This window comes from Anser brachyrhynchus (genome assembly GCF_964034855.1).
Source record: "Anser brachyrhynchus genome assembly, chromosome: 5".
Lineage (NCBI taxonomy): Eukaryota > Metazoa > Chordata > Aves > Anseriformes > Anatidae > Anser > Anser brachyrhynchus.
In genome coordinates, this window is record NC_137699.1 from 13,959,218 (window position 1) to 13,972,564 (window position 13,347).

Genomic DNA, 13,347 nt, shown 5'->3' on the forward strand with positions numbered 1-13,347 from the left:
CCGCCGCTGTCTCGTGGTGGAGCCGCCAGCGGGCCCCCGCTGGGCCCCGGCTCCTCACGGCCGCCCCCGGCCCGGCCCGGCCCGGCCCGGCCCGGCCCGGCCCGCGGTGCCTGCTCTTCGCGGCCCGGCCCGGCCCGGCCCAGGCGGCCGCCGGGTTCCTGTGCTCCCGCGGCGGAGCTGCCGGTCCCCGCTGCAGCTCCTGGCTACCGGCCGCGGGGCTGTGCGCTGCCCGCTGTCTGCCAGCTAATAACAAGCTGCTGACAAGTCCTCTCAGACTTGGTGTTTTTGCGTTTTTTTGTTTTTTTTTTCTTACTGCTATTACTTCAAAAGATAAATTCTAATAAGTAAATTAACTCAGAAACAGCCTTACGAGCCCCCAGAAACTTTGGGACGACGTCACCAGGAAATACTGTGTTGCCCTGCAGAGAAAGTAGTGTGAAAACTCTGTCACGCTATCACACTTTGCCCTCTCCTGCTTCCTATACGCTCTTCATATAGATACCCAGTATACGTATTATTAACACATGCGGCACTTTTTCAACTCCTGCCTTAAAATAAGCAGCAAATTATGTGCATACAAATAACCTACTGTGAGCTAAAAAATAACCCACGCAGTCAGAATCCATTTCTAAAGTCACAAACTGAAGGGGGGAGACAATATAAGTTCATTCACAGTACAACCTCCTGGTAAAACTCCCTGGGTTTCACCGGCCCCCCGCCGGAGCTGTGCATCTGCGCCCCGAGACCCCCCCAACACACGCAGAGTTCGTGTCCTGTGCGTCTATTTCATTTGTAATATTTTTTAAGAAAGCACCGTACAGCAAATACAAGTCAAATGGCTCTAATTTGTAGTGCTACAAACTGTAACATGCTCAGACGTGTAACTGCCTGACAGACTACACAGAAATCTGGCTTGTGCTCCAACCTCTCAAACAAATGCAAATATCCAGAAACATTCTGCTATTTCTCCAAAATTAAAACACTAAGTAAAACAAGCTTACTGCCAGGTTTTTCATACAAATACTTCTTTTTAAAAAATAAATCAATACAAATTTATTATTTATTTTAGACCACAATCAACAGAGAGGAAAGAAACACATACACATTTTCCTTTAAAAAAGAAAAAAAAGTATCGATAATAAAAGCACATATATAGCTGCTTTTTTAAGATTATTTTTTGGTATCCTGTCCCCTAAGTCAGCCTTCAAGCCAATAGGTTTATCTAGAGAAAACACAATTGGAAAGCCTTTTTATGTTGTACTGTTTTTCAGACACTTACAGGAGGTTTTTAAAGACAATTCACAGTCACGCTATTCCAAATGGCACAAACGTAATTATTTGAAATTTATTCCTTACTGTGGCAATTTTTACTTTGGTATGTTTTTCAAAATTTCCTTGGAAAACACAATCAATTCCCGTCCAGGTTAGCGCACCTACACTTTTCCCTCTTTCTCTACATTTTCTCTTCACTAATCAATCACAAACATTTTACAAGTATTCCACATATATACGACAAAGTCTTAAAAAGGACAATACCACAAGAGAAATGCTCAAAAACAAACTGAAGGTGTAAATGACCTCCTGCCATATTCCAGACGTACCTACAAAATCCCTGCTCTCTGCTACAGGATTATATATTCCATTATGAGTTCGGCCTTTTTATATTTTGTACTATTTTAACACCACAAATTTATAGATTTTTAAAATTGGCATGTTAAAAGGGCTTTATTTAAGGATTTCAATGAAAATAGTGTTATGTTTTGTCATATTACCATAATCCTTCTTTTTAAATCACTTAGAATTTCGGTATAACCTAATTAAGTAATTTTAAGTAAGTCTTAACCCAAATACATAGATCTAATAAAAATGTATTTTGCAAACAGGAAAAATGGACTTCTAAAATGGATTCCTCAGGTATGAACAAAAATGCTAAAACATTTTCTACCCACAAACTTTGAGATGGACTATTTCACAGCACTTGCATTTAAAAAACTAAATACTTTTAAGAGAATAAATTTCACCAAATATCAAGCATAACGTTTCATTCCAATTGTATTTGTTTATTCATTTTATATTTAAAAGAAATCCTTCAATTTTCCTTTCCAAAAAGGAGGGAGAATATGGGAAGAAAACTACTGCAAATACCTAACTCTCTATCTGAACGTATTGTTTATTTCAAAGTCCTTCTAACAACAATTTCTATTGTTCTTAAATATTGTATATTATTTTGGTAGTGGAAATATTATTATTTGAATTTTTGCCTTTTAAAAGGCTGCAGAGCAACATTATAGATTTTAGAGATTTCAAGCCATTTTTAATCTCTCTCTTTTTTAAATGCTACAAACACCAATTTGGTAAATGGAATTTACATTTCTCTCTTGTCTAAATTATCAGAGTTAAATAAACAATCCAGACCAGATAGAATAAGTTATGAACCGTAATACAACAGCACGTCCAACACTTTAACACAGCTCCTCTCTCTATTGGTGTATAATAAGCTCACACAAAGTATACAACCTCTTAGAAATACAGCCTCTTTCCTGATCAGAAAATTTTACTTAATGACTAATTTGACCTCAAGGAATTGCATATTATCAGAAAGCATCCTATCTATAGCTTTATGCCATTTACTGACTCTTGCTTAATTAACCAGCATGCTTTAAAAACAAGTATCTTTCCTTCAAATTAATCAAAACAGACTATTTTTAATTGCTACGACATCAAATATATTTGTGAATATAATAAAGCCACAAACAATTAGAAAGAACTATTTTTTTTAGCCCTGTCTTTGACCAACCACAAATTACAGCAACCACTTCAAATTTATCTGGTATTCTAATACAAGGGGAACTGAAACACACACCACAGCTAACAAATACATCTATCTTTCTATAACATCCTATTGTTTACATGTTTTAATGGGAAAATCCAGTACAACACAATCGGCACTGCTATTCTCATGCAACTGACCAGACCTCAGAAGGACTTCATATTTAGTGCCCTCCCTCACAACACTTTGCCTCCTCACCTCTCCCAAAATAAAACAAAAATCTTTGGGCTTGTGCAAAATGTCACCGACAAACTACAAAACCGAGAAGGCCAAAGGGTCAGGTATTATTTAATCCGAACAGAAAAGTTATTTTCTTTCTATGTCAAAAGCAATGAGTAACAGCACGTTACCTGAGAACTGATGCTCATTTCCTTTGGACGGCTGTCTTTCTGTCCGAAGCAGGGGCTGTGCCACATTCCCTACAATGTAAGAGAAAATACATTAAAATTATTATACATTTAGGCCCATTTCTGATCATTCCAATTATCTGGCCGTCACCAGGCTTTCTATTTCTCATGCTGAAAAGCATTTAAAAAACTCCTGTTATATTCTAACTAGGGCCATCAAAACTGTTTTTGATAAGTCAGGTACTCGTGTTAAAAATTATCCCCCTACATGTTCAACACAAGTTTGAGAATCTCCAAACCTGTTTTTAAGTTCTTAGAGGCCCGTAAACTGCTGCAAACTGCATCTCATTTGCATCATTTAATCTGTAAATTGCATGACCTTATACTAAAAAAGAAAAAAATCACTTATTTCACATAAATTGAATTTTTTTTTAAAGCAATTTATATGGGGGACAGAGTCCTGAGATACTCCTTCCCACAACAACTTTTCCCTCCCCTGTTTTAAAAGTTGAACACCTTCCCAGATAAATACAATGTTTGCTTTACCCATTTTTCTGGGATTTGTGTTATTGCGTACTTATTTGTTATAACACAGAATTTACACAGGCCTGCAGGTTTGAGACTTCTATCTCCTCCTTCACCTGTGAGGCAGCTGCCAGCTAAAATCACTGTCTATACACCATTTTTACGCCCTTTTTTTCCTCTGTGCCTTTTCAAACAAACTTCAGACAAAAAACAGTTAAGATAATGAGTACAAATTCACAGCATAGTAAATTTCCCAAAAAAGCCCTTGCTTCAATTTTGTCATTTAATAAACATTATCAATGAAAGCCATGGTCAGAAAACCCCAGTAGTGTAGTGTGTAGCATTTATGAGTAAATAGCTTCGCCTTTTTTTTTTTTTAAGGAAAAAAAAAAAAGATCTGCCTATGTTGAAATCTTTTCTTCCATCTTTTACGCTTCTCTTTCCGTATATTTTCCCCTCCTCATAGTGCTTAGATCCTTACAGACTGTTGCCACATGTATTTTTCCACCCTATTTCCTAGACATTGACAAAAGTTAACCAAGGAAGCATTTTGCACGAGGTTATCGTATCTAAACCTTTTCTTTCCTCCATTCTCTCTTTTTCTCCATGGCACCCTATGCTTTTATTTTACCCTCTGCTGTTATTTGCTTGGCTTTCGCCCACTTTTCTGTGTATTTGTCTCTTGCTGACCGGGCAGGAAGAACTGAATGTCTCTCTCTCCCATTTGCTACACTGTCTCACTTTTTTAGTATTTCACAGATTAAACATATTCTACCGTCATTTTCATACGTTTTTAGAGCTACATTTTTTTTTTCCTTCTCTAGGAACTTGCTGAACAGGCACCCATATTTTTGCAAAGCAAGGTGAGCCCTGTGCTGCTCTAGTACATGCTCCTATCAGCATACTTGTGTAAATGGCTCGGAAAACTGTGATGCAAGGCATGAAGAGGGAAAAGGGGGTGACATGTGGAGATGCCCCTTAATATCATAAAGAAAAAAAGATTTAAAAAAAAAAAAGACATTTCTTATCAACCCTGACTTTTTAAAGAGATACCATCAAGGAAAACACCTATACTAGAGAGGGAAAATCTTTACCTGGATCACTTGCAACACTTTTCTACGCTAATAAAAGTAAGGAAATTTTTAAAATTCAAATTTACTGTTCAACATCACCTGTTCAGGATTTACTTTTCTGCATTTTACTCAGCCTGGGGAGTGAAAGGCGCCTGTTGGTTTCACTTTTGTTCTCAGCCAGTTTCACTTTCATTCACTGGCACAATCTTTTATATTTTTGGTTCAGCAATGTTAAAGACAGCATTTACGTTTACAAACAATCCCCATTACACTTACAATATGTACAATTCACGTCTATCTTTTGTTCGGGACACTAAGGAAGCATAAATCGGGGGCCTAAAAGTAATGGGCAGCATCCTTCTAAAGGAGCAGCTTTCACCTGTCACATGTTAAGCTGAGGTCTGCTCCTTCTTTCTGAAATCAATAGGAAATGTGCCACTAATGTCCCTTACAGCAGGATCAGGCCCTGGGTCTGTAATTTGCAACAAAGAAATTCCACATGCAGACTAATATGTTGCTTATAAAACGCGATGCTTGCCTTTAATTATTTTCCTATTCAAACTCAAAGGGGGGGGGGGAACAGAACAGTTGCTGCATTTACCTTTCTGTCTGCTTTTAAATTAGCTAAATACCCTTGACATGGGCCATATGAAATGAGAGGGTATCTATCGACTTTGGCTTGCACGGGTAGGGGGAACACCGTACCTCCCTGCTGCCAACTGCGGATAACTAATTCTGCCTCTTGTGCCAAGGGCAAGCTGCACGAAACACCCAAGCGCTACAGAAACACTACTGTCTTTCACCAGGACTCTGGTTAGTCAAAGTTTCCAAAACATACACTTATTTAATCCTCATTTTGTCAGGACAAACCACAATGCTTTCAGAAACTACAATTAGCCACAGCTGAGAAAAAAAAAAAATGGCTTCCCTTTATATTTTCAGAACAGGTATCTTCCCTTCTAAATTCCATTCCTGCTTTATGACAGACCCTAAAACGCATCCATAAACTCACACGGATGTACAGGTATGCACACGCACGTACAACGAAACCTTGCTCCAGCAACCCAGGCACTGCAATTTCTCTCTCTGTAGACACAGGGGTTCCTGAGACATTGGGACTTACTGGGAAAGACTTTAGGGTTTATACGGGTTGTGCAGCATTCACTTTTCCAACCTCTTCCCCGGGAATTCTGTCCCACAAGCACACGCAGAAACTGTCATTAGCTGCTTATGGTAATTATTCTCCTGTTTACATGCCCGATGTTAAACCTTAAAAGCCTATGTATGCAATTCCCCTAAGAATACTCGTATCTCGGTTTTATTTACCTCACTTTTTTATTGCACCATATCCCACACAAACGGAAGCGGGGCATCGCGCAGTGCTCACGCACCCCTCCACCAACACGTGCAGGTTTTCCTGCCTCGCCTGGCGCCGTGCACCTGCCATGTTATCACGCCACGCGCCCAGACACGCGCGGCTCCCGTGGCAGTGCGCAGCGAACGCTCCCCTGCTCCCCCGCACTGGTGCCACCGCACAGAAGCAGAGTAAGCAAAGGATAACCCCCTCAAACGATTTCTCTCTGCCTTCCTCCACCACTCGTCTCCTTTCCCCAGCAGACATCTTTCATGCTTCCAAGGCCAGTTCGACATGAGACTTGCACGTACACTTAACTTTAAGCATAGAAATGCCCTTCCCGTGCTCAGCGGGGTTGTTCACTCACTCGGGTCACCCGTGCCGTAAGGCGATTCTGTGCCACGCAGTGCAAGGCGACGGCGATGCCCTGGATCACGCAAAACTCAGTTTACCACAAGGCACGATGGCAACACTGAATGTCACTGGAGCACACAACACGCTACCTGGATGTCCGAGTGTAGCCACCTTCCTTCCAAAGGGTGAAATTCATTCTTGCCTAAATGCAGCGTCTCAGACTTGTTTGTCCCTGATTTCCTAATGTGCGAGTGAGCTGCTGATGCAGCGCTCTGGTGGGAGGCAGCTATCACATGGAGTTTGCACCAGGCTCTCACCCAGGGCTACATCTCCCCCAGTCCTACAGCGGTCCTAGAAAAAAAAAGACTTTGCTACCACTATCTTTCACTGCGTTTGATTTTAGGAGGAAAGACCCCGAATTGTATCAATTTCTTTAAGAAACAATGAAGCTTAACTTAGAGGCACTTGTGAAATCAGTAATTATCCATCAATTAATACTGGTGGACCATTACCAACGACAGAAAGAAGCACAGGGAAATAAAATGGCATGTTTCAAAATGGTTCCTGTAAAGGAAGTGTTTCATAACTTAGGCTTGCTCTTAAAATGCAGCTCTTGGTGTGCTGGTAGAAATTAGTTCCTTCTGGAGAATTCTGTCCTGTATTTTACCTGCTTTTCATATAAATATTTACTCTACATTTTATATGACTTTAACTGGATAATTTTAGCTGTGTGATTGCTCTTTATCTTCTGTCTCCTGATACTAAGGAGAAATGCCTCACAGCAAGCACTGTCAACGAACCCTTCCCAACACCGGGAGCGGGGCAGAGGGTCGAAGCCTAGGGAAGGAGGGTGGTCGTTCCTCCCCTGATGCTTTGTGTTACGCTAACTCCTGAGTGCAGACGAGAGACCCCCGGGTGAGGTGTCCTGCCCCGCCACGCCAGCAGCTCCCTGGGCTCCTAATGCCCCGCTGCCCTCTCCTGAGCACAGAGATGGACGCCCCAGCAGCCTGCCTCTCCTCTCCTCCTCCCATCCGCAGGCGAGGAAGGGAGCATTAGCAAATACTCTTTAATGGATCTGTTTTGTAAGGCATCAGGCATAGCCGCCGGTGCTATGTAACAGTCACATTCTTAATAATAATTGTAGCTGAGAGTGACGGTCACGACAGGCGGGTTAAGCCAAGGCACGGAGATGTGAACAGGCCAAACAGTGCCTGTGACAGGTGTGCTGATTTTCTGCCCCGTCCTCGCTCCAGCTCAGTCTCGAACACCCCAGACCCTGGCTGTCTTTACCTCTTCCCGGTCCCCGAAGCACTGTCCTGCTCCGGGCTCGGCGGGGCCTTCTCACCAGAGACACCACAACAGCAGCGAGGCCAGCTGCTGGGGACGGGTCAGAGGAGAGCATCCCCGTCGCTCCGAGGGCCTCGCCTGTCACTGCGAGCCAACAGCATCCGCAAGGGGACCGACAGAGATACAGCGAGTATTACAGCACAGGTGCTATCCGTGTCTTCTGACCCCTACTTTAACCAACCAACGTAACGCGCCCCCAGGGATTTCCAGTACAATCTTTTTCAACTTCCAGCTAAAGACCAGCCAACCCTGAACAACCCATCACGAGATCTGAAACAACAGACATACAACATAGGGGATTTTTTTTTTCCCTTAAATTGAAATTAAATATACCAACATCAAAATCTCTTACCACCCGTGTCCTTTAACAAGAATAATTTCATTTGAAGAGGAACACGAGAGAAGACAGCTGTAACTTACATGATCATATGCACATTGCACCGTCGTGAAATGCACAGATCCCCTGCCACCATGGGCAGAGCGTCCCTGCACCCTGGCTCAACAAACCTGGTTCTGCCACCTGCTGAATCTGTGCTGCTCGGAAATTCATCGGTATGCACAAAGGCAGGAACTTTACCTCCGTGTTCACAAGTATTTCATGAAATAGAGGCTCCAAAAGAACTTAAAGACACTCACAGTGTCAGAAAAAAACAAGGTTCATCAGCAGTGGCTCTGTTTTTTTGGCATCAGGGGACTGGGATGCAGCTGCAAGTATCTGCGGTAGCCACTAGGCTGGCCACCTACCTTTGCTTGCTGTCAGCAAGTCAGTGCTTCAGGGGAAAGGGAGCGAGTTTCCAGGTAGTGATTACAGACAGTCACTATCTTAGTAAAAACAAAGATTTCAAGAACATAACAACAAGAAAGAGGAATCAAAAAGGAGGTCACAGATTAAGAAAGTTTGATAAATACAGCGCTAAGTAATGGACGTAATGAAACTGCGTACAGTAGGTCACAAAGAAGGAAGAACATATGCTTCCACCAACAAGAAAGGGAGCCACACCACACGTACTTAGTACCTGAGCCATGCAACCATCTGAGATAAAAGAAAGACAGTATTTATTTTTCCTACTGGTGGGCTGACTGACAGAAGACCCGACCAATTAACCTGATCAATGCTTCATTTAGCGATTACCTTTTCTATTTTTCTCCCCTTATATTCAGTATCATTCTAAAATTAAAAAGCAGGCCACGATCCTCATAGTCCAAAACCATTAGTCCTCCTGAATGAGTTATTAGTGGAAGACGAGGAAAGAACCACACGCCACTCATCTCAGCTGGGAGAAGTGCTCAGCATGTCGAAAAACCCCCAAGATTCTGATTGTCTCAAAATGTATCATGACCTTGGTACATGTCATTTATTTTGGCTTGTAAGGAGACAGCTGATGAGTTTGCTCTATTTCCCTCCACCTTTTTGAAAGGCTTCAGCTAGGAAAACAACTTATTGCCAAACAGCCCTTTGGTTTTCCTGTGTTTAGACCAATTCTGTACACTCCCAAGGTCCTTTCCCAGCTGTAGCTTGGGCGAGATGGTATTCCATCTCTCCTACAGCAAATTTGACAATAATATATTTTACTTATTTCTACTTTTTTTTTTTTTACATTGCAGGGCACCTAGGCAAATGGCCTCAATTCACCATATTAAATTAAACTGCTTGCAAAAGATAAAATACCTCTTATTTCTCCTGACCTCTTAAGAAGCTAGCATAACAAAATAACACCCCCTGATCAAAAGTGGTTGGCTTGAAATTTTTTTCTTCATATCATAATGAAGGTCAGAAACCATCCACTACCAGGATGACCAGAACATCCATTTTTACACTCACTCAGGAAGACCATCCAAAAATACCCTGCATCTAGTCCCCAAGAATAAATATTCATGATTTGTAAACGGAGGTCTGTACACCTAAACTTGGACAAACTGGTACAGCCTCCTCTTCCTGGACACCAGGTCCAGCCATTCCCAAATAGCAAAGCATATTTGTTATCACCGAGCAAGTGAAGAGCTTTGAAATAGTGCAGTACCAGGCATGACACAATTGAAATGGAATGAAACAAAATCCCATGGACTTCACAGAATCATAAATGGTTTGGGTTGGAAGGGACCCCTTAATGATCAGCTAATTCCAACCTCTCAAAGTACAGAACTTCTGTATAAAGAAAATGAAACATTCTGTTTACAGAACTATTCCAGGTGGGATTTGGATCTCTTGCTGAAAAAAAAAAAAAAAGAGAGAGAGAGAGAGACAAAAGGGACAGAGAGAAAATAATAAATAAATAAATAGTGATCCATAAAAATTACACCAGATCCTACAGATTTTTATGAAGAATGAGGTCTTGTTAGTCTTTGCCATGGCAATATCTTACCATCCTATACGATTTTGTAGCTCCCCAATTTTAAATGAAGATTTCATAAAAAGGTTTCCATTATTTCTCTGAATACTGCAGGATTTCCAGCCATTGCTAATAGCAACCTAGTCCTCCCCAGCTACCCAGACATAGTTGGAACAATCAAGAATCAGGCATGTGCACAGAAGAAAAAGAGTTGGGCCTGGTATTTGTGCACACGTTGTCACTCAATTATAGACCTATCTGTACACAGGGGTTGTGGGTCCAACTTTTTACTCCTGATCAAAGCAGTATGAAGTGGCCACTTCCTACATTAGGGTAAGACACTTCTGCTCTCTCAGTAAGGGTACTGAAGGTTGTCCTCCTGTGCTTCGTAAAGGGACCCAGCCAGCTGCCAGAGTACAAAGTCTAACAAAAGACAGGGTTCAAGCATATTAATTCAAACTTTGTTCTGTCACTCCTCCTTCATAACCTAAACAGAGGGCGCAGACTGTGAATCAACACAGCATAGCTAAGATTTCTTTCCCTTTTGACCTTCCAGAGCTTATCTCCCGCTTATAGGCCAGGCAGCAGAAGAACAGTCCGACCCATGCTGCACCGTCACTGCACTTCTGTGTGCAACTGGTGACCTCTGGAAATTCCAGAGAGTGACGGTGGAATATGGGAAAAATTCTTAATTTCAATTACACTTGCAAAGTGAGGCGCACACGGAGCCCTCACGGATGGCGAGTGAACCCGCCAGCATCAACCTGCTTTTTACCTGTTGTTAGTTTACAGCAGCCATTAACACCTTCTAGCTCCACGTTACTTTCCATCTCATGTGGTAAGGAACGAACACCCCAGCAGCATGGTGACGTATCATCTATTTTATATGGAATCTGTTCAACATAAAAATAGTTTTTCTTTGGAAAAAAACGTAGTAGTTATCTATTCCTAAAGTTTCAGTTCCACTTAAGCACAGCAGAAAGAATAAAGTATAACCCTTAAGTACAGAACACAGTACACAGGAATATTGTGAAAAATACCGCCTGACTAAAGTCAACTGTACTGAGCACTAGAACGGAGCCAAGTAATTTTTGCAGAAGGAGGCCTGACCCAAATCGTCCAGAGGACTGGGGTAGTTCAGACGACTACCACAGACCTGGAGCCGTCCACATGCCAGGGCTGGGCAGCTCGAAGGGGCCAGGCCCACCTCCAGCCCACGAAGCTCAGACGCTGCCTCCACCCCATCCCAACCTCACCAGCAAACTCAGTGTGGAGTCCAACTGCAGCACCACCGGTCACTGCAACCACGTGAGCCAGGGATCACCGACAATCTTTTTGGCTGGGTTTCGGTAGACCAGGCCGTCTATAAATTTCACATCTTCACAGCTATCATTTCATAAGAATTCAACTTGGAAATCGCCAGCAGTTATTTACAAAGAGTTCTGGTGTTAACTGACTTAACCGCAGATACCCTCGCATTCTGAGCGCTCTCCTTTCAGCTCCCATTAGATGCCCTTGTGCACCCACGGCCAGCTCATTTCATATCCCTACATCATGAAATATAGATTTGCTACATTATTGTAAAAGAACTGTGGTGAACATTATTTGAATGGTTGCTTTAAATCTTAAAAGCATGAGGCCTGGTTGTTTAAATAGCATTCTGATGCATACAGCTACTATAAGAATAACAACCATTAAAACTAAGAGTTAATAACTAAAACCACAATTTGCAACCTCTGACCAATTAAATGGAAATTTTTTTCAGTGAAATAAATTTAATTAATGGTATATTTTAGGTTAAAAAATGCATACTAGTAGCAGCATGTCATTATTACCCCATGAATCTGTCTTACAGAAACACAGAATTTGATGCAAGTTGGGAAATTATACTAATCTGAGTCCTATTTTTCCCCTCTCCCAAATTAACCAGGGAGAAAAGGGGAGGGGGAAAGCTTAAAGTTAATCAAAGCTATAATAATTAATTCTCATCCTGACAGGTTGGACTTTTAGAGAACACAGACCAAGCAATTGGGTCTTCTTGTTTGAAATACGTTAACAATGAAAACATCAGCAGGGCTTGTATTAGTAAATAGAATAGAAATCTAGATAGCTGTAGTATTAAAAAAAATACTAAAATTTAAACCTCTAATGTAGATATTTCTCTGGTTTTAAGATTACAGCCACAAATGCAGGCATTAGTCCGGATACTACATTGCAAATCCTGCAGTACCTGCTTTGCCAAACCTGATATCATCAATGGGAATTTTGACTGCAGGACTTTGTCTTATATTTACGGTGTCCTACAGAAGAAATTCACATCAAATTATATAATAATGTCTTAAAGTAATAATAATTTATAGCTGAATCTTCATCATTGGGAAATTTAAAATTAATGGATTACATTGAATCATCTTCAACATCTACCTTATTGTAATGTGAAATATAAAAAGCTTGAAAAACTTTTTTTCAGAACTTAAACCAAACTGGTAATATGTTTGACCCTTTCAGCAACTTTGGCATTATTTATAGAGAGAAAAAGGGTACAAAATTTGTTCAACGGGAGAACAAAACGTTTTCATAAAAGGTATTAGAGGTATGCATTTGTGAATTTATTCAGGAGAATTTACTATTCACCTCTAAAGCCATTCATTAATAAATAAAGAATGAAGCATATTACTAATACATCAGTTCTGTTTTCCATATTGGTCTTACACAATGGCTTACAGAACTCACTTTTCTAATTAATGAAATATTTAATAACACAATCATATTTAAGCTTATTAATAAACCTTTTAAAAGCACGTGATTTCACTGAAGCACATAAAATTAGCAAACTCAAATTTAAGGTAGTATTTCACTGGGAACTGTAATCAAAGAAGTTGGACTTCCGAACAAGTTCCTGACATTTTTATTTATGTCCTGCTACCACACACACACAGCTCTCTCCTGTTTCAGAGAGCTCTACCTCTACCTACCCTCCATTTATTTTGCAAAGCCTAGTTTACTGTACTGATTATAGCACAAATATGGCCAATAAACATATGCCCATTGATTTAAAAGTTAAGTAGAAATAATTATTTTCCTTGAAAAAAATTACTTTTGTGGTGTTCATATCTCCATTGCTCATACATATGCAGCTATTCTTTTCAAGGTAAACCTTTAGGTTTACTTGGTACATGAAAACACA

The 13,347-nt window shown here is 40.9% G+C and overlaps 1 protein-coding gene across 2 annotated transcripts in view; it reads right to left on the reverse strand.

Annotated features, from left to right (window-relative positions):
• The window catches only part of LOC308196092 (uncharacterized protein), a 98,314-nt gene that overhangs the window by 11,001 nt on the left and 73,966 nt on the right, over nt 1–13,347 (reverse strand). For both annotated transcript variants that reach the window (XR_013952063.1, XM_080594617.1), the window contains exon 3: nt 3,181–3,249. Coding sequence is in view for 1 of the 2 variants with exons in the window: in XM_080594617.1 (XP_080450743.1) it covers nt 3,181–3,249 (69 nt within the window). In the remaining variant the exon portion in view is untranslated. The remainder of the gene's footprint in view (nt 1–3,180; nt 3,250–13,347) is intronic.